The sequence below is a fragment of the Neofelis nebulosa genome, chromosome 9 (assembly GCF_028018385.1).
Source record: "Neofelis nebulosa isolate mNeoNeb1 chromosome 9, mNeoNeb1.pri, whole genome shotgun sequence".
Taxonomy (NCBI): domain Eukaryota; kingdom Metazoa; phylum Chordata; class Mammalia; order Carnivora; family Felidae; genus Neofelis; species Neofelis nebulosa.
This window is the reverse complement of record NC_080790.1, coordinates 19015164-19033472: the sequence shown is the minus strand read 5'-3', so window position 1 is coordinate 19033472 and position 18309 is coordinate 19015164. Positions and strand designations below refer to the sequence as shown.

Sequence of the window (18309 nt, the reverse complement as noted above, 5' to 3'; positions counted from 1 at the left end):
CTGTGGTAGTAAGTGTATCCTTGAAGTTTACATTTCAGCATTTAAATGTCAGGTATAAGATCTAAATCTCTGCGCAGGCCTTGAATATACAAGTGGATTGCCCAAATGGATTTTCCATAATTTGGCCTCCAAATAGCATAGAGTTTGATGCTGTGTGTTGTTTAGTCTTTGGAAACACAATTTCAGTTAAGTATATATGTGACTTGATGCTGGTAGTTTTGAAATGGTAAGCTTTTTTTTTTTTTTTTTTTTTTTTTGACATCCATTTTTTTTTTTTTTCAACGTTTTTTTTTTTTTTTTTTTTTTTTAATTTATTTTTGGGACAGAGAGAGACAGAGCATGAACGGGGGAGGGGCAGAGAGAGAGGGAGATACAGAATCGGAAACAGGCTCCAGGCTCCGAGCCATCGGCCCAGAGCCTGACGCGGGGCTCGAACTCACGGACCGCGAGATCGTGACCTGGCTGAAGTCGGACGCTTAACCGACTGCGCCACCCAGGCGCTCCTTGACATCCATTTTTATGATCAGATTGTGTTTGATCATGAGATAGATAGCTAGGTAGCTATTAGAAAAGGCTGAGAACTTAAGGGAAGTTGGGAGAATAAAGTATTCAAGATATACATGTAGACCATTACATTTTCCATCTGTTTCAGGATGTAGAAAATCTTATTAAAGAGTCATCTTCTGTTTGAGCAGATTAAAACTGTGGCTTATAATTCTACAGTGGCTTTTTAAAATCAAAAGCAATGTATTGTTTTTTGTAGGATATAAGTTGAATTTTGAAAATAATTATTACTTTTCCCAAAGTCCTTAAAGTAGCATGGCTGTGGGAGAAACTGAAATAAAATGGAGAGAGAAGCAGAAAGTGTTACAAGTAGAGAGTAATTTTACTTCTTAGGGATGAACAATTTTGTATATTCTTTATAAGCTTGTTTTATACATATATGTGTATGTTAAGTTTAAATTTTGCCTTTATTATGCACATATAAACATTTAATATAAATAACATTATTTAGTAATGCTTTTATATAACTTTTTTCACTCTACAGTATATTCTAGACACCTTCCCATATCAGTAATGTGTATATTATTCTTTTTGATATTTTAGTAGTATTTTGTTTTATAGATATAACAGTATATTTATTTATTCCTTATTATTTTTCTAAGTTTGATTTATTTAAGTGTTCTCTACACCCAGTATGGGGCTTGAACTAAGCTGAAGCTCAAGAGTCATGCACTTCTCAAACTGAGCCCTGTGCCTTATTAATAGCATTTAGATTTTTTTAGTTTTTCACAAATTAGAATTGATCCTTTTTTGAACATTCATTTAAAATCTGTATTCATAATATTTTGAGTATTTATGATGCATTCTAAGATGTGCAATTTCTGGGTCATTGGGAAGACACATTTAAAATTTTGGTTTATCTTGCTAAATGGCTCTCTTCTCTGATTTGCCTACCAAGGTTTGGTCGTTGAGAACATCCTTGAATACTCTCAGCAAAGTGAAACTTGTCTGTATACTACAAAGAGCTTTCTCAATATCTAAGAATTGCCATATATTCATTAATAAAAAAATTCTATGGGAGGTGCATCCTTATGTATTGGTTATTAGTGGTGGCAGTAAAATTACCTTATTCCTATTGATTCTTTTTTCCTCTAGGGGCTGTTTGTTTTATGGCCCTCCTGGCACAGGTAAAACCTTGGTTGCCAGAGCATTAGCTAATGAGTGCAGTCAGGGAGACAAAAAGGTGGCTTTTTTTATGCGAAAAGGAGCAGACTGTCTGAGCAAGTGGGTTGGTGAATCTGAACGGCAACTTAGGCTTCTTTTTGATCAGGTAAGTGAAATCACCTAATATGAAAATATTTTCTTTAAAATAGAGTATTTAGGGGACGCCTGGGTGACTCAGTTGGTTAAGCGTCTGACTTCAGCTCAGGTCGTGATCTCATGGCTCGTGAGTTCGAGTTCCATGTCGGGCTCTGTGCTGACAGCTCGGAGCCTGGAGCCTGCTTCAGGTTCTGTGTCCATCTTTCTCTGCCCTTCCCCTGCTCGTGTGCTGTCCCCGCCCCCCCCCCCCCCCCCAAATATAAATAAACATTCAACAAAAATTTTTTTAAATAGAATATTGAGTGCATTTAGTCTGTAAATATAAACTGTTCACAAGGAGGCATTTTTCTAGTAAGTATGTTTAGTTTAGGTTCAATAATCTGAATTTGTAAACTTTAGATGTATTTAACAGCAGTTTTACTAGTACTAATTTAATGATGTGATGATTCATAAGATATTTATTAAGGTGGCTACTAAGCATATAATACCACGTTAGATGCTTTTGAAAACCCTGGGTATAATTTCATATATCATGAACTTATAGTCTAATTGAGGAAATGGAACAAGCATAGAAATCTTACAGGGTAGTACATTATTTTCATAAGCTATAAAATATGATGCTGGAAGAATTCTGTAATGAATGCTTTAAAAAGGCAGGGTTAGGTGGGGCGCCTGGGTGGCTTAGTCAGTTAAGCATCAGACTTCAGCTCAGGTCATGATCTCACAGTTCGTGGGTTGGAGCCCTGTGTCAGGCTCTGTGCTGACAGCTCAGAGCCTGGAGCCTGCTTCAGATTCTGTGTCTCCCTCTCTCTCTGCCCCTCCCCTCCCCTGCTCATACTCTGTCTCTCTCTCTGTCTTTCTCTTTCAAGAATAAATAAACATTAAAAAAAATTTTTTTTTTAAGAAGGCAGGGTTAGGTGACTGAACATCATGTAGGCAATCTTTTTTTTTTTTTTATCACTGTAACTTTAAAAGTATTATTTCCTCATACTTAATAAAACTTAGTCCTGATATAAATTCACTTTTGGTTATTGGAACTAGTGAAGGAAGTCATTCATATTTGACAATGCAGCTTCTATTTCATAACATCTAAGGAAATTACATGAAATTAAAAGAAAGCTTTCGACAAGCAATTTTCAAGCTGCCATTACTTGAGTTGATGTGTTTCAAAGTGTTTTGTAATTGGTAAAGCACTTCAAATATTACTTTTAGTTACTATGAAAAAGTGCCATGTTCTAGATAATGTGAGTAGAAAGGGATATAGTAAAATTTTTGCCTTCAAGGTGTTCAGTGTCTATTGGGAAGTTCAACATGCAGTTGGTCTCCTTTAAGAGTATGTATGGGGGTGCCTGGGTGGCTCAGTCGGTTAAGCATCTGGCTTTGGCTCAGGTCATGATCTCGCAATTCATGGGTTGAAGCCCCGCGTCGGGCTCTATGCTGTGCTGACAGCTCGGAGCCTGGAACCTGCTTCGGATTCTGTGTGTCCCCTTCTCTCTCCCCCTCCCCTGCTCATGGTCTGTCTCTATCTCTCAAGAATAAATAAATTTAAAAAAAACAACAGTATGCATGTAGTTAAAATTTTTATGTTATGTGTATTATACTGCAACAAAGCTGTTTAAAATTAAAAAAATATTTTTTTTTAATGTTTATTTTTGAGAGAGAGAGAGAGAGAGAGAGAATGAGTGAGAATGAGTGGGGGAGGGGCAGAGAGAGGGAGACATAGACTCTGAAGCAGGCTCCAGGCTCCGAGCTGTCAACACAGAGCCCAAAGCGGGGCTCGAATCCACGAACCGTGAGATCATGACCTCAGCTGAAGTCAGACATTTAACCGACTGAACCACTCAGGGGCCCCTAAGAATTTTTTTTCAGCAAAGCTTTAATTTATTTTGAGAGAGAGTGCGTGGGGAGGGGCAGAGTGACAGGAAGAGAGAAAATCCCAAGCAGGCCATGCACTGTCAGTGCAGAGCTTGATGCAGGGCTTACAAACCTTGAGATCATGACCTGAGCTGAAATCAGTAGTCGAAATCAAGAGTCTAATGCTTAACTTCCTGAGCCACCCATGCACCCTCATTATTGTCTATTTATTTATTTATTTACTTATTTATTTTTATAATTTTTTTTAATGTTTATTTATTTTTGAAAGACAGAAACAGAAACAGAGTACAAGTGGGGTGAGGGCAGACAGAGAGAGAGGCAGACACAGAATGCAAAGCAGGCTCTCGGCTCTGAACTGTCAGCACAGAGCCTGACGTGGGGCTCAAACTCACAAACCGTGAGATCATGACCTGAGCCGAAGTTGGATGCTTAACCAGCTGAACCACCCAGGTGCCCTTCATTATTGTCTTTTTAATTGAATGAGTCCACATTCCTAAATTGATGTGATCTATGCACTAAATGAAATGATGGCGGTATTATATATTGGCCAAGAGTTTTGGTCTTAGGTGTCAGAAAAATGACTAAGGTCTGACTTTATATTTAGTATGCAACTTGAAATAAATGAAAACATCTGATTTTAGTTGCCTCTTTTATAAAACAGAGGAAAAAATACTAATCTCACTGGACTACTGTGAGATTTCACAGAAAAGAAGTAATAAAGTGCTTGTCACAGTGAAGGGCACAAGATATACTGTACTTTGATATTGTAATTCTGCGAGGCTGTAGTTCTGAAAAACAGCTATGTGTTTCATGTATATAAAAGTGCTGATCAAATCTTTGTTCTTTCTTTCGCTTCAAATACACTTATTTATTTAAGTGATCGATTTACCCAGTGTGGGGCTTGAACTCACAACCCAGAGACCCAAAAGTCGCATCTTCTACCGACTGAGCCAGCAGGTTCCCATATTCTTTTTCTCTCAGTATATAATTCTGGTTTTACAGACTTTTTTCTCCTAAAACCTGTTTTGTGATTGAAATGCCCTTCATTTTAAATTATTAGAAAACACTGAAGGTTTAATGCATATCAACCAGGGAGAGATGTGAAATTTGTATCTGGTTTTTAGAAGGTTGTCCTTCCTGTGAACTAAGAATTTGCTGTAAGTAATTTTGAAACATACATAAACTGTATATGAGTAAATTATACAATATAAAGACTTAACATTTGTAATCTAATATTTATATTAAATCAAATTAGGTTGCTGCTACATTTAAGATTTAAGTGAAAAATGACAACTGTGAAAGTAATGGAAGAAAACTCATGATTTGTTCCTAATATCAGAGTAGGGAGAGTTTTAACTATCAAAGAACAGATTCCCTATATACATTTTATTTTTAGATTTTGCATTGCAACATAAGCAAAACCAAAAGATAAATGGTACCCCTTGCAGAAAAATATTTGCATTTCCTTTCACAGAGAGAAGTCTTAATTTTTAAAATGAATGGCTCCTAGAAATCAGTAAGCAAAAGAACAATGATCCAATAGAAAAATTGGCAAAGATCTAACCAGAACTTTCATTAAAAAAAGCAGTACAAATGGCTCTTAGAGATATGAAAGTGCTCATTTTTATTGAGAGTAGAAATAAAAATCAAAATGAACTGAGATATTTTTTATTCTAAACAATCAAAGTTTGATAATACATTTTTGGTGAGGTTTCTTAAATATTGGTGGTGATCAGTGGAAGGCAATTTGAAAATAACTATATTAGAAATGACGTTTGCCTTTTGAACCACTTTTAGAATTTATTATATTTATGTGTTTATGTCTATATTTATATAAAAAGCCAAATGTTTATTCAGGCATTATTGATAATAGGAAAAGATTGAAAATAGCCTAGGGCCACCTGGGTGGCTCAGTAGGTTAAGCATCCAACTCTTGATTGCTGCTCAGGTCATGATCTCATGGTTCATGAGTTTGAGCCCTGTATCAGCCCCACATCTGCACTGTCAGTGCAGAGCCTGCTTGGCGCACGCTCTCTCTCTCTCTCTCTCTGTGCCCCTTTCCTGCTTACGCTTTCTCAAAAATAAATAATTAAAAACTTAAAAATAAAACAAAATAGCCTACATGTCCACACATAGGAGACTAGTTTAATTATGGCACACCACACAGTGGGGCATTTTGTAGCTGTTAATAAAGAATGAGGCAGATCATTGTGCACTTATATGGAAGCTAATTAAAATATATTGCTCAGGGGTGTCTGGGTGGTTCAGTCTGTTGAGCATCCAACTCTTGACTTGGTCTCAGGTCGTGATCCCAGGGTCTTGGGCTCCAGCCCTGAGTCAAGCTCTGTGCTGAGTATGGAGCTTGCTTGAGATTCGTCCTCTCCCTCTCCCTCTCCCTCTCCCCCTCTCTGCCCCTCTCCGCCCCTCTCCGCCCCTCTCCCACATGTCCACGCTCTCTTTCTCTCTCTCTCTCAAATAAAAAAAATAATGAAAATATATATAGTTACATAAAATAGACTGTGTTATTTGGTAAAAGCAATGTGAATACTTTGTTTAAAATGCATTAAATAAAATAGTATATTTAAAATATTTGTGTACATATATAAATGACACACACAGAAGGGTAAACAAACTGGGAACAGTAGTTGTCTACTGGGAGAGGCCTTGTGGTTGGAGACTGGGTGGTAAGGAGTTTTCATTTTTATTCTATCTTTCTTAATTACTGCATGTTGTAGCATTTGCTTATATTACCTATTAAGAAAATATAATACTTAAATGTAAAAAATGAAAACTCTAAATAACATTTGTTTTCTTTTTATACTAGGCATATTTGATGAGACCTTCTATAATATTTTTTGATGAAATAGATGGATTAGCTCCAGTTCGCTCCAGCAGACAAGATCAGATCCATAGGTAATTTTTCTTAATCAGATTATGTTGGATTCTTCTCACTCACTGACACAGTAGTTAGCTTTAGCCTTTGGATAAGTGCTAGGAGGCTTACAAAAATGTGAACTGTGTCCTTGAGGAAGACTCCTTTGACTTAGCTCAAGGGTGAGCAAACTGTAACCTGTGGGCCACTTCTAGCCTTTTGCCTGTTTCTGTAAAGTTTTATTGGAACATAACCATGCTTGTACCTTTCACATGGCTACTTCTGTGCTACAAGAGAAGAATTGAATGAGTAGTTGTGAGAGAAAATTTGCATGGCTTGCAAAGTTTACATACATTTAGTTTCACGCCTTTTATAGAAAAAGTTGCCTAATCTTGAAATTTTGATCTGTGTCATGTATACTAATATTTTGTTCTTTTCCATTTCTGAGTAGTCATCCTTAGTTAGGAAGGGAGGGAGGGACTAAGAATGAGGGAGGGAAGGAAAGTATGTATATGTACCACAATTTATTTATTTGTTAATCCATCTGAGGGAGATTTAGTTCACTTCTATTTTTGGCTGTTATGATAATGCTACTATGAACATTTGCATACACATTTTCGTGTGCACATTTGTTATGATTTCTGTTGAGTAAATACCTGAGAGAGGAATGGCTGGGTCCTATGGTAAGTGTATGTTTAAATTGGCATGGTTTTCCAAGTTTGTTATATTTTATGTTCTTACCTGTAATGTATGAGAACTTGGGTTGCTCCTCATCCTTGCCAACATTTGGTTTTGCTGTTCTTGTTAACTTTATCCATTCTAGTGGATTTATTTTGAGAGAGAGAGAGAAAGTGAGAGAGAGAAACAGACAGAACACAGGTGTGCAAGGGAGTGGGGGAGGGGGAGAGAGAGAGAGAGAGAATCTCAAGCATCCTGATCTGTGGCTTGATCTCCCAAACTGAGAGCCCATGACCTGAGGTGAAATTTAGAGTTGGACACTTAACTGAGGAGCCACCCAGGCACCCCATAGCTCCCCTTATTATTAACATCTTTCACTAGTGGGTACATTTGTTACAATTGAGGAACATACAGTAACACATCATAAACAAAACCCATAGATTTACCTTAGGGTTCACCATTGGTGTTGCACATTTTATGAATTTGGACAAAAGTATAGTGACATGTATACATCATTATCATGTCATACAGAGTATTTTCACGGCCCTAAAAATCCTATGTATGTATGTTCTACCACTCACCTCCCCTTGCCCTTGGTAACATAGACTTTTTTTTTTTTTTAACTGTCTTTATTTATAGTTTTGCCTTTTCTAGAATGCTATATAGTAGGAATCATACAGTATATAATCTTTTCCAGATTCGCTTCTTTCACTTAGCAATATGCACTTAAGATTCCTTCATGACTTTTCTTGGGTTTTGTTTTGTTTGTTTGTTTTGGGTTTAATTTTATTTTTTCCCCAGATTATTAAAATGGAAGCTTAGAGTTTTTTTGATTGAAACTAATTCTTTTCTAATATAGGCATTGAAAATTGTAAGTTTTCTTTTAAACACTGTTTAGCTGCATCCCACATTTTTTGATCTCTTGTATATTCACTGTCATATGCTTCAAAATAATTTCTAATGTCATTTTTTCTGACACAATGATTAGTAGTGTGTTTAGTTTACAATTGTAGGTTTTTTCTTGATTATCTTATTATTTCTTTCTAATTTAAGTTTATTGTGATAAATTTTTTTTTTACTGAATTTTTTGGGTCTAATTATTCTTATTTGTTGATTTATTTATTTTTGAGAGAGAGAGAGAGAGAGAGCGCGCATGAGGGGCAGAGAGGGGGAGAGAGAGAATCCCAAGCAGGCTCTGTGCTATCAGTACAGAGCTTCACACAGGGCTTGAACCCACAAATCATGAGATCGTGACCTGAGCTGAAATCAAGAGTCAGATGCTTCACCGACTAAGCCACTCAGTTGCCCAACTTTTCATTTTTAAATCTGTTTTCATCTGTGTTCAGTGTAGACTTCTCATGCTTTTTGTTCAGGATATTTCTTCTATTAATTTGCTATAAACTTTTCTGTGTCTTTATGTTTATAGTGTTTTTTAAATAGATAATGTGTAGTTGGGTGTTTTTGTAATCTGACACTCTCTTGATTTATTTTGATGATATAGTCTGTAAATGTTTCTGTAATTACCTGTTCGGATTGGAGGACAACCTTGTTTTCTTTTTGTGTCAGTTGTTTTCCTTTTCTATTTCTCCTTTCTTGCCTTAAAAAAAATTTTTTTAATGTTTATTTGTATTTGAGAGAGACAGCGAGCGAGTGGGGCAGGGGCAGAGAGATGGAGACACAGAATCCGAAGCAGGCTTCAGGCTCTGAGCTATCAGCACAGAGCCCGATGTGGGTTTTGAACCCACGAACCGTGAGATTATGACTTGAACTGAAGTCTGATGCTTAACTGATTGAGCCACCCAGGCACTCCTCCTTTCTTGCCTTTTTAAAAAGAATTTTTGAATATATTTTAGAATCTCCTTTTTATTTTACTGTTGATTTTCAGTTTTTTTATTATAATTTTTAAGTTTATTTTGAGAGAGACAGAGTGTGAGCAGGGGAGGGGCAGAGAGGGACGGAGAGAGAGAATCCCAAGCAGGCTCCACACCATCAGCACAGAGCCCTATGCAGGGTCCGAACTCACGAAACCATGAGATCATGACCTGAGCTGAAACCAAGAGTCAGATGCTTAACTGACTGAGCCACCCAGGTGCCTCCACTGTTGGTTTTTTAAAAGCTGTTTTATTGAGATATAATTGACATACAAAATGTTTATGCAGTGTAAAGAGTACATTTGACATATTTTAACGTATGTATATACCTATGAAACTGTAACTATAAACCAAGTAATGAATATGCTCATTTCCCCCAAAACAGGCTTTTTACATTTCATATAACTATTCAAAAAATTTTTTTTGTTTAATGTTTATTTATCTTTGAGAGACAGAGCATGAGTGGGGAAGGGGCAGAGAGAGAAGGAGACACAGAATCTGAAGCAGCCTCCAGGCTCTGAGCTGTCAGCACAGAGCCTGATGTGGGGCTTGAACCCATGAACTGTGGGATCATGACCAGGCCGAAGTTGGATGCTTACCGACTGAGCCACCCAGGCACCCCCATATGACTATTGATAAAGTTAAATTTATCATCTTGATGATTGTTAGCTATTTGTCCATCTGTTCTTCGTTCTCTTTTTTCCTTTTTGTTCTTTCTTCAATCAATTGAATATTTTTTTTAACGTTTATTTATTTTGAGAGAGTGAGTGTGCTCGTGAGTGGCGGAGGGGCAGAGATTGAGGAGAGAGAGAATCCCAGGCATGCTCTGTGCTGTCAGCTCAGAGCCAGAGGCTCAATCCCACGAACTGTGAGATCAAGACCCGAGCCAAAATCAAGTATCAGGTGCTTAACCGACTGAGCCACCAAGGCACCCCTGAATATTTTTTTATGCTTCCATTTGACTTCTTTTGTTAGCTTGTTACATTTTATTATTTTCATGGTGACTTTAAGGTTTACAGTATGTGTCTTTACTTTGTCATCATCTACCTTCAAGTGACAACATGCCATTTCACATATGGTAGAAGACCTTAAAATAGTATGCTTGCATTTCTGCTTTCCTGTGCTATTGCTGTCATACTTTTTTTCCCACTACACATCCTTTTGAAGAGATTTAAATAATAATCCTAATAACCATCATCATCCTTAAAGATTCATTGATGTAGTTACCTTCCTGATGTTCCTTGTTTTGTAGCTATCTCTGTTTCCATGTGCTATAATTCTCTTTCTGCCTACATTAAAAAAATTTTTTTTTAACGTTTATTTATTTTTGAGACAGAGAGAGACAGAGCATGAATGGGGGAGGGTTAGAGAGAGGGAGACACAGAATCTGAAACAGGCTCCAGGCTCTGAGCTGTCAGCACAGAGCCCAACGTGGGGCTCGAACTCACGGACTGCGAGATCATGACCTGAGCTGAAGTCAGCCACTTAACCGACTGAGCCACCCAGGCATTTTTTTTTTTTTAATTTTTACATGTTAATTTATTTTTGAGAGAGAGCATGAGCAGGGTGCGGGGGGGGGGGGTGCAGAGAGAGAGGGTGACACAAAATCCCAGAAGCGGGTACCAGGCTGTGAGCTGTCAACACAGAGCCCGGTGTGGGGCTTGAACTGAACTCACAAGCCATGAGGTCATGACCTGAGATGAAGTTGGACGCTTAACCAACTGAGTCACCCAGGTGCCCCTGCCTCCGTTTCTTACAGAGTAGGTCTGCAGGACATAAATTGTTTCACCTTTTCCATGTCTGAAAAAATTAACTTTTTTTAAGAAAGCAGTTCTATTTAGTTTTATTTTACATATCAGTTCACTGATATATAAATATCAATATTTAGTTTATCAATAAAACTGTAACAGTTTTTTTTAAGACTTCTTTTTTAAGTAATCTCCACATCCAGGATGGGGCTTGAACTCACAACCCTGAGATCAAGAGTCGCTCACTACTGACTGAGCCAGCCAGGTGCCCCGTAACAGTTTTATATATTTTATATATAATATATATATATATTATATATGTGTGTGTGTGTGTGTATATATATATATTACGTTTTATATATATATATATTACATTTTTTATATATTTCATTTCGAGTATAAAATGCAGTGATTTTTTAAAGCAGCTTTTTAAGTTCATTTATTTTGAGAGAGGGAGAGAGCATGAGAAGGGGAGGGGCAGAGAGAGAGGGGCGGGAGAATCCTAAGCAGGCCCCATGCTCAGCATGGAGCGTTATGTGGGGCTCGATCCCATGACCACAAGATCATGACCTGAGCTGAAATCAAGAGTCAGTTGGATGCTTAACTGAGCCTCTCAGGCACCCCTAAAATGCAGTGATTTTAAAAATAACTATACCAAGTGGTACAACATTAGAATAAAGCAATTTTAGAACATTTTTCTTCCCTTTGTAAGATCTACCATGTCCATTTGTAGTAAATCCTTGTTTTCCCCTCCAGCCAACCAGTAATCTAATCTCTGTCTCTATAAAATTGCCTCTTGTGAACATTTCATGTGAATGGGATCACACAGTATGTGGTCTCTTATGTCTGGTTTCTTTCAGTGAGTATGATGGTTTAGTGGAGCATCCATGATTTGCCATGTGTTGCTGTTTTTTTCCTTTTTTTTGCTGAGTAGTACCCATTGTATGGATAAGGCACACATTGGATATGTATTTAGATTGTTTCCAATTTGGGCTGTTATGAATAATGCTGCTGTGAACATTCATGTGTAAGTCTTTGTGTTCACATATATTTTCAACTCTTTTGGGTAGATACCTAGGAGTGGAATTGCTGGGCTGTGTATCTTTTTCCTCTAACTGCTTTTAATGGTTGTTTTCTGCTTTATTGCTTGTTTTGTGCAGTTTGTTTAATGATATTCCTTGGTAGCGTTTTCTCCATTTATTTTTTTTCTCATTCTTGAATTGAGCTCCTGACATATGTGAGCTTCTAGTTTTCATCATAGTTTTAATGTTTTTGGCCATTATTTCTTAAAATATTTATCTGTCTCCCTTGTTTTTGTCTTTCCTGTCCTTGTGGTCCTCCAGTTATAAGTTGCTTGATCTTGTCTCACAGTTCACTGATGATAAGTTAATTTTGACTTTTTAAAAAAAAATTTATTTTTTAACTAATCACCACGCCCAACATGGGGCTCCATCTCAACAATCCCGAGATCAAGAGTCGCATGCTTTACCTACTGAGCCGGCGAAGCACCCCTAAGTTTGCTTTAAACTATCTCTTCAGTGTTTCATTTTGGGAAGTTGCTTTGCTCTTTTAGTCAACTAATTTTTTAAAGTGTTTAATCTGTTCTTTGTGTGGTTCATTATATTTTTCATCTTACATGTTTTTATTTTGATCTCTACAGGTTCTGTGTGGGTCTGTTTTGTATCTTTTGTAGAAAAATATAAGAAACTTTTCAACATTTGGAATATCTTTATAATGACTACTTTAATGTCCTTATCTGCCAATTCTAACATCTTAGTTTGGGGTTGATTTTATTTGATTAATTTTTATTATATACTGTATTTTCTGGCAATTTTATTGGATGCCAGACATAAATTTTGCCTTGTTGAGTCCTAGGTAGGATATTATAAATAAATATTCTTGAGTTTTTTGAGGGGACACCGTAACTTACTTGAAAACAGTTTGATTGGGGCGCCTGGGTGGCTCAGTCGGTTGAGCGTCCGACTTTGGCTCAGGTCATGATCTCACGGTTCGTGGGTTCGAGCCCCGCGTCGGGCTCTGTGCTGACAGCTCAGAGCCTGGAGCCTGCTTCGGATTCTGTGTCTCCCTCTCTCTCTGCCCCTCCCCTGTTCATGCTCTGTCTCTCTCTGTCTCAAAAATAAGTAAAAACATTAAAAAAATTAAAAAAAAAATTAAAAAAAAAAAAAGAAAACAGTTTGATTCTTTTGAATCGTGCTTTTAAGAGTTGTTATGTGGATCTGGAGCAGTCTTCAGTGTAGCTAACTATTCCCCACTAATGAAGGAGGGTCCTTGTGTGTATTACACACAATGACCTGTGAATCATGAGGTTTACCAATCTGGCTTCTGGGAACTGGCAATACTCCTGGTTCTTTGTGAGTATAAAATACTGTTACTTCTAGTCCTTCTGGGTGTTTTTTTCCCGAAGCTGTGAGTGATTTCTTCACATGCGTGCAATATTTAGCTGAAGTCTGGAGAGGCCCTGTGGCTATTTCTTAAGTTTTCTTTCTGTGCAGTGGTTTCTTCTCTGGTACTCTTTTTGGTGAACTCTAAGTCCTCTTGGGGTCCTTGGAATCTCATCTTTGTCTCTTCTACTTACTGAGTCAGTCAGCTGATTCCCACCAGGATTCTATGTCCCCTACATTACAGCCTAGAAGTAGAAAGCCATTAATTGGATCATTCTTCCTGTGCTTTATATAATATATGGTTTTTCTCTTGCTGCTTTGAATATTTGCTCTATAGCTTTGGTTTTTAACAACTTAGTGGTGATATGCCTCTCAGTATGGGCTTTCTGTTTACTCTTATTTGTGGTTATCATGTGTCTGCTAATTTGTCTTTTTTTCAATCTTTTTGTCTCTTCATCTTGTGTAATTTTTATTCATCTGTCTTCAGTCAGTCATTACTTTTTCCTTTGTCATGTCCATTTTGCTGTTTCGTCCAGCCAACACATTTTTTTTCCAGAAATTATTTTTCAATTGTAGAACTTACATTTAATTATTTTTCATTATTTATATTTTTCTAGTATGATTTTCACGCATTTAAACGTATTTTGTTTTACTTCATCAAGGTTAGTGATTGTTGCTTTAAAATCCTTTTGTGTTAGCTTCTTCAACATCTGGTTTCATCTCACTGTTAGGCCTGCTTGATTTTATTTTCTCATTGGTTCTTCATTTGTTGGGCAATTTGGATTGCATCCTGGATATTATTAATGTTAGTTTATGAAGGCTTTGGATTTTATTATTTTCCTTTTATGCGTAATATTTCCTTTGTTTTATAGATGATTTTCTGTTTTAGGCTTGAACTACAGAGCTGGCAACTTTGGCCTCCTTTCAAATGTTTTATCTGTGGCTGGTTTCTTTGCCCTCTGCCTTTGTTTGTTAGGGGTCATTTAGAGATGTGGGCAAATAGAGTTTGGAGATGTCTTCACCTGCTCTTGCTCTTGTGGGATCTCCCACACTCTTTTCTGAACTCTCAGGTTGGAAAGCTAAGGAGTTTCCCTACATCATCTTCCTCACTTGCCTCACTATACTTAGCCCTGTGCTGAAAGCCAGAGAGAGGAGGGAGCTTGCTCTCTGTATGTTCTCCTTTTCTGCAAGTGACCATGAACTTCCAACAGTCTCTGTATCTCTGTTTACTCACCAGTTCCTTCAAGTATATGTTTATGTATTACTATGTACAGGTTTTATAGTTATTTTCTGAAGTAGAGTAAGGGATCATCTGGCAAAGTCTTCATCCATCAAACTTGGAAGGGGAACCTTTGAGATCCAAGTATGCAGGTTTTAAGTTCTAGAGTAATTACTAATAGAAACATAATTTCTAAACTGTTAGTAAGGGGGAATAGAATAACAAAAATATCAATCCAGATGGAATGAAGAAAGGGAGGGGAATCATAGAACTAGTGTGAGAAACAGCACAACATGTAATTGTAGGTTTAAACCCAATTATATAAAAAATGACGTGAAAGGTAAAGGGACTAAATGTTCTTTATATTATTTAAAAAATTTTTAAAAATGTTTATTTATTTTTGAGAGAGAGACAGAGTGTGGGGAAGGGGCAGAGAGAAGAGGAAGACACAGAATCTGAAGCAGGCTCTAGGCTCTGAGCTGTCAGTGCAGAGCCCGATGCAGGACTTGAACCCATGAAATGTGAGATCGTGACCTGAGCTGAAGTCGGACGCTTAACTGACTGAGCTGCCCAGGCGCCCTAAATGTTCTTTATAAAAGACAAATTTGTCAGACTGGGGAAGACCAAAATTTGATGACATTTTGTTTATAAGAGACATATCTATGTGTAAAGAAAGATATAGAAAGATTCCAAGTAAAATTGTGGGGAAAGGCATGCAAAACCTCAGTTATGAATATTCATAGCAGTGTTATTCATAATAGCCAAAACATGGAAATAACCCGTATGTCCATCAACTGCTGGATGGATATATAAAATGTGTTATATCCATACAATGGAATGTTATTCCACTTTGAAGAGGAATGGGTGTACACTGTACCGGTAGATGTAACATGAATGAACCTCAAAGACTTAATGCTAAATGAAGTAATTCATACATAAGAGGTTACATGTTATATGGTTTTATTCATATAAAATGTCCATAATAGTCATTTAGTAACAATTTAGAATTTGTAATTCCCTAATGACTGTGTTTCCAAATTGTATAAAACAAAAATTGACAGATCTGCAGAGTCCAATTGACAGTCATTGTGAGAGATATGTGCCTCTGAGTAGTTAAAAGACCAAATGAGGGAAAAAAAAAAAAGTTAATGCCCTATAGATTATTTGGACAACCTTATTTTATGATCTAGTGGGTATACTTACCTGACACAAATATAGAATGAACACTGTTTTCAAACATACACAGGATTTATAAAAATTGATCATATATTGTGTCTTAAATCATAACTAATTTTCAAAGTTTAGTGATATACAGAATATAAGAAACAACAAAAAGATATAAGAGAATTTTGTTTGCTGTTAAGAGCTGTTACTCTAATTCAGTGTTACTAGTAAACAAAAAATAGCAAACAATATGAACTTGAAACAAAGACATATAGATATCAACAAATCAAAAGTTGCTTCTTTGTAAAAACTAATAAAATTAACAAACCTCTGGCATGATTGGTCAGGACAAAAAGGAGACCTTGATATGCAATATTAGGAATGCAAAATGTGATGTGTCAGATTCTTTAAGCATTAAAGGTTAAGAGGATAAAGGCATGAACCTAAGAGACAAATGTGTAAAACTTTTAGGAACAAACCTATGGGAAAATCTTCATGACTTGTATATGAATGTTCATAGCTGTTTTGATAATAGTCCCAAATTAGGAACAATCCACATGGCCATCAACATGTGACTCAGTAAATAAATTTTGGCATATCCATATAATGGAATATTGCTTAGCCATAAAAAGGAAGAAACTATTAGTAAACCAACAGTGTGGTGAATCTCAAAATAATTATGCTCAGTGAAAGAATCCGGAAAAAAAAGAGTATTTAGTGTGCGATCCCATACATATAAAATTTTAGGGAATGCAAGCTAATCTGTAAGTAAGAACACAGATCAGTTGTTGCCTGGGTATTGGATAGAGGTCAAGGAAGGGCTGTAGGGATGGATTACAAAGGGACATGAGGAAGAGCATGATGGGTAGATTACTTATTTTGAGAGTGATGGTAGTTTCACAAGTGTGTATTTACTTCAAAACTTACCCAATTGTATACTTTAAGTATGTTCAGTGTATTGTATGTCAAATATATCTTCAAAAGACTTAATTAAAAAGAAAAACTTATGTAGAATAGTATGAGAAAGTTAATTGGAACCCAGTTTCACTTGTGAACATGGATATAAAACTCCTAAAGAAAATAGTAACGTGACTTCTAGAAAGCTTTAAGAAGGATAATAATACATCATGACCAAATTGATTATATTTAACATGTACAAGGTTTGTTTAACATGAGAGAAATCAATTAAGGTAAATTAATCACATTATCATATTAGTGAAAAATCATATGGTCATCTCAATAGATGTGTAAGAAATGGATGAAATTTAATATTCATTTTTGATAAGATCATTCATCTTAGAGAATGAAGAATATAAGGTATCTATAAGAACCTATAACAAACATACTTAATGTTGAAAGATGAAAACTTTTAATATGAGGTATTATAAGCATGGCTGCAGTGAACAATTCTGATCAACAGTGTACACAGATCCCAGTTAGTGTAGTCTGGCAAGAAAAAACAATACAAAGGTGTGTGTATTGAAGAGGAATAAACAATACTGTTGTCATTGTAGGTGATCTAATTATGCATGTGGAAATTCCAAAGCTGTCTCTAGATAACTTCTTTTTTAAAAACATTTTTAAACTTTATTCATTTTTGAGAGACAGAGAGAGACAGCATGAGTTGGGGAGGGGCAGAGAGAGAGGGAGACGCAGAATCCAAAGCAGGCTCCAGGTTCTGAGCTGTCAGCACAGAGCCCGACACGGGGCTTGAACCCACGGACCATGAGATCATGATCCAAGCTGAAGTCAGACGCTTAACTGACTGAGCCACCCAGGCACCCCCAGATAACTTCTTAAGTATAGTAATGAGCATCTTGCAACATTAAACCAATCATTATAGAGAATTTTGGTTTTCTGTGTACCAGTTTTCTGCATAAAAATGCAAAATTACTATTTATAAACTCACTTAGAATAGAAGATACCGGGAATAAATTAAGTTCCATGTACAGTTTTGGGGGGAAGAATAAAACTTGGTTCAGAAACATTAAAGGAAAATAAAATAAATGGAGAGAAATACCATTACATAAGTTGGAAGACTGGATATTTAAAAGTTGTTTGTTCTTCCATATTTATCAATAGATTCAGTATAACCCTGTTCAGAATCAACTTTTTTGGGGCGGAACTTGACCAAATGATTCTGGAATTTGTATGGAAATAAAAAGGACTAAGAATAGTGAAGACTTTTGTGGAAGAACAAGGTGGGAGTATTTGCTCTACTGGTTATTAAGGCCTCTTAGGATTAAGATGATTTGATGTTGGTAGAAGTCTTGATAAATAGACTGATGGAAAAGAGCCAGAGCCATATATAAATCTACACATATATAGATGCTTGATTTATAATAAAAGAGACAGTGCAATACTATTGGGAAAGGATGACCTTTTCAATAAATAATGCTGGGAGAATTGGGTATCTGGTGAAAAAATTGGATCCCTCTTCATACCATACAAAACAATTCCAGTTCATTTTATTTAGATCCATATTTAAATTACACAAATGCTTTTAGAAGATAATGTAGGAGAAGGGTTAGGGCAGGCAGGTAGGCCTCAAATATAGTATAAAGTAGTTTGGACTTTATTTTGAACGTAATAAGGGTTACTAGAGGATTTTGATCCAAGGGCTGGTCATTTGATTTTTTTTTTTTTTTTAAAGAAG

At 36.4% G+C, this 18309-nt stretch overlaps 1 protein-coding gene across 3 annotated transcripts in view; it reads left to right on the top strand.

The window, feature by feature from the left end:
- ATAD2B (ATPase family AAA domain containing 2B) overlaps positions 1 to 18309 on the top strand; it is a 168016-nt gene that overhangs the window by 64447 nt on the left and 85260 nt on the right. For all 3 annotated transcript variants that reach the window (XM_058682648.1, XM_058682647.1, XM_058682649.1), the window contains 2 exons: positions 1660 to 1834; positions 6524 to 6612. In XM_058682648.1, coding sequence (XP_058538631.1) covers positions 1660 to 1834; positions 6524 to 6612 — 264 coding nt within the window. The remainder of the gene's footprint in view (positions 1 to 1659; positions 1835 to 6523; positions 6613 to 18309) is intronic.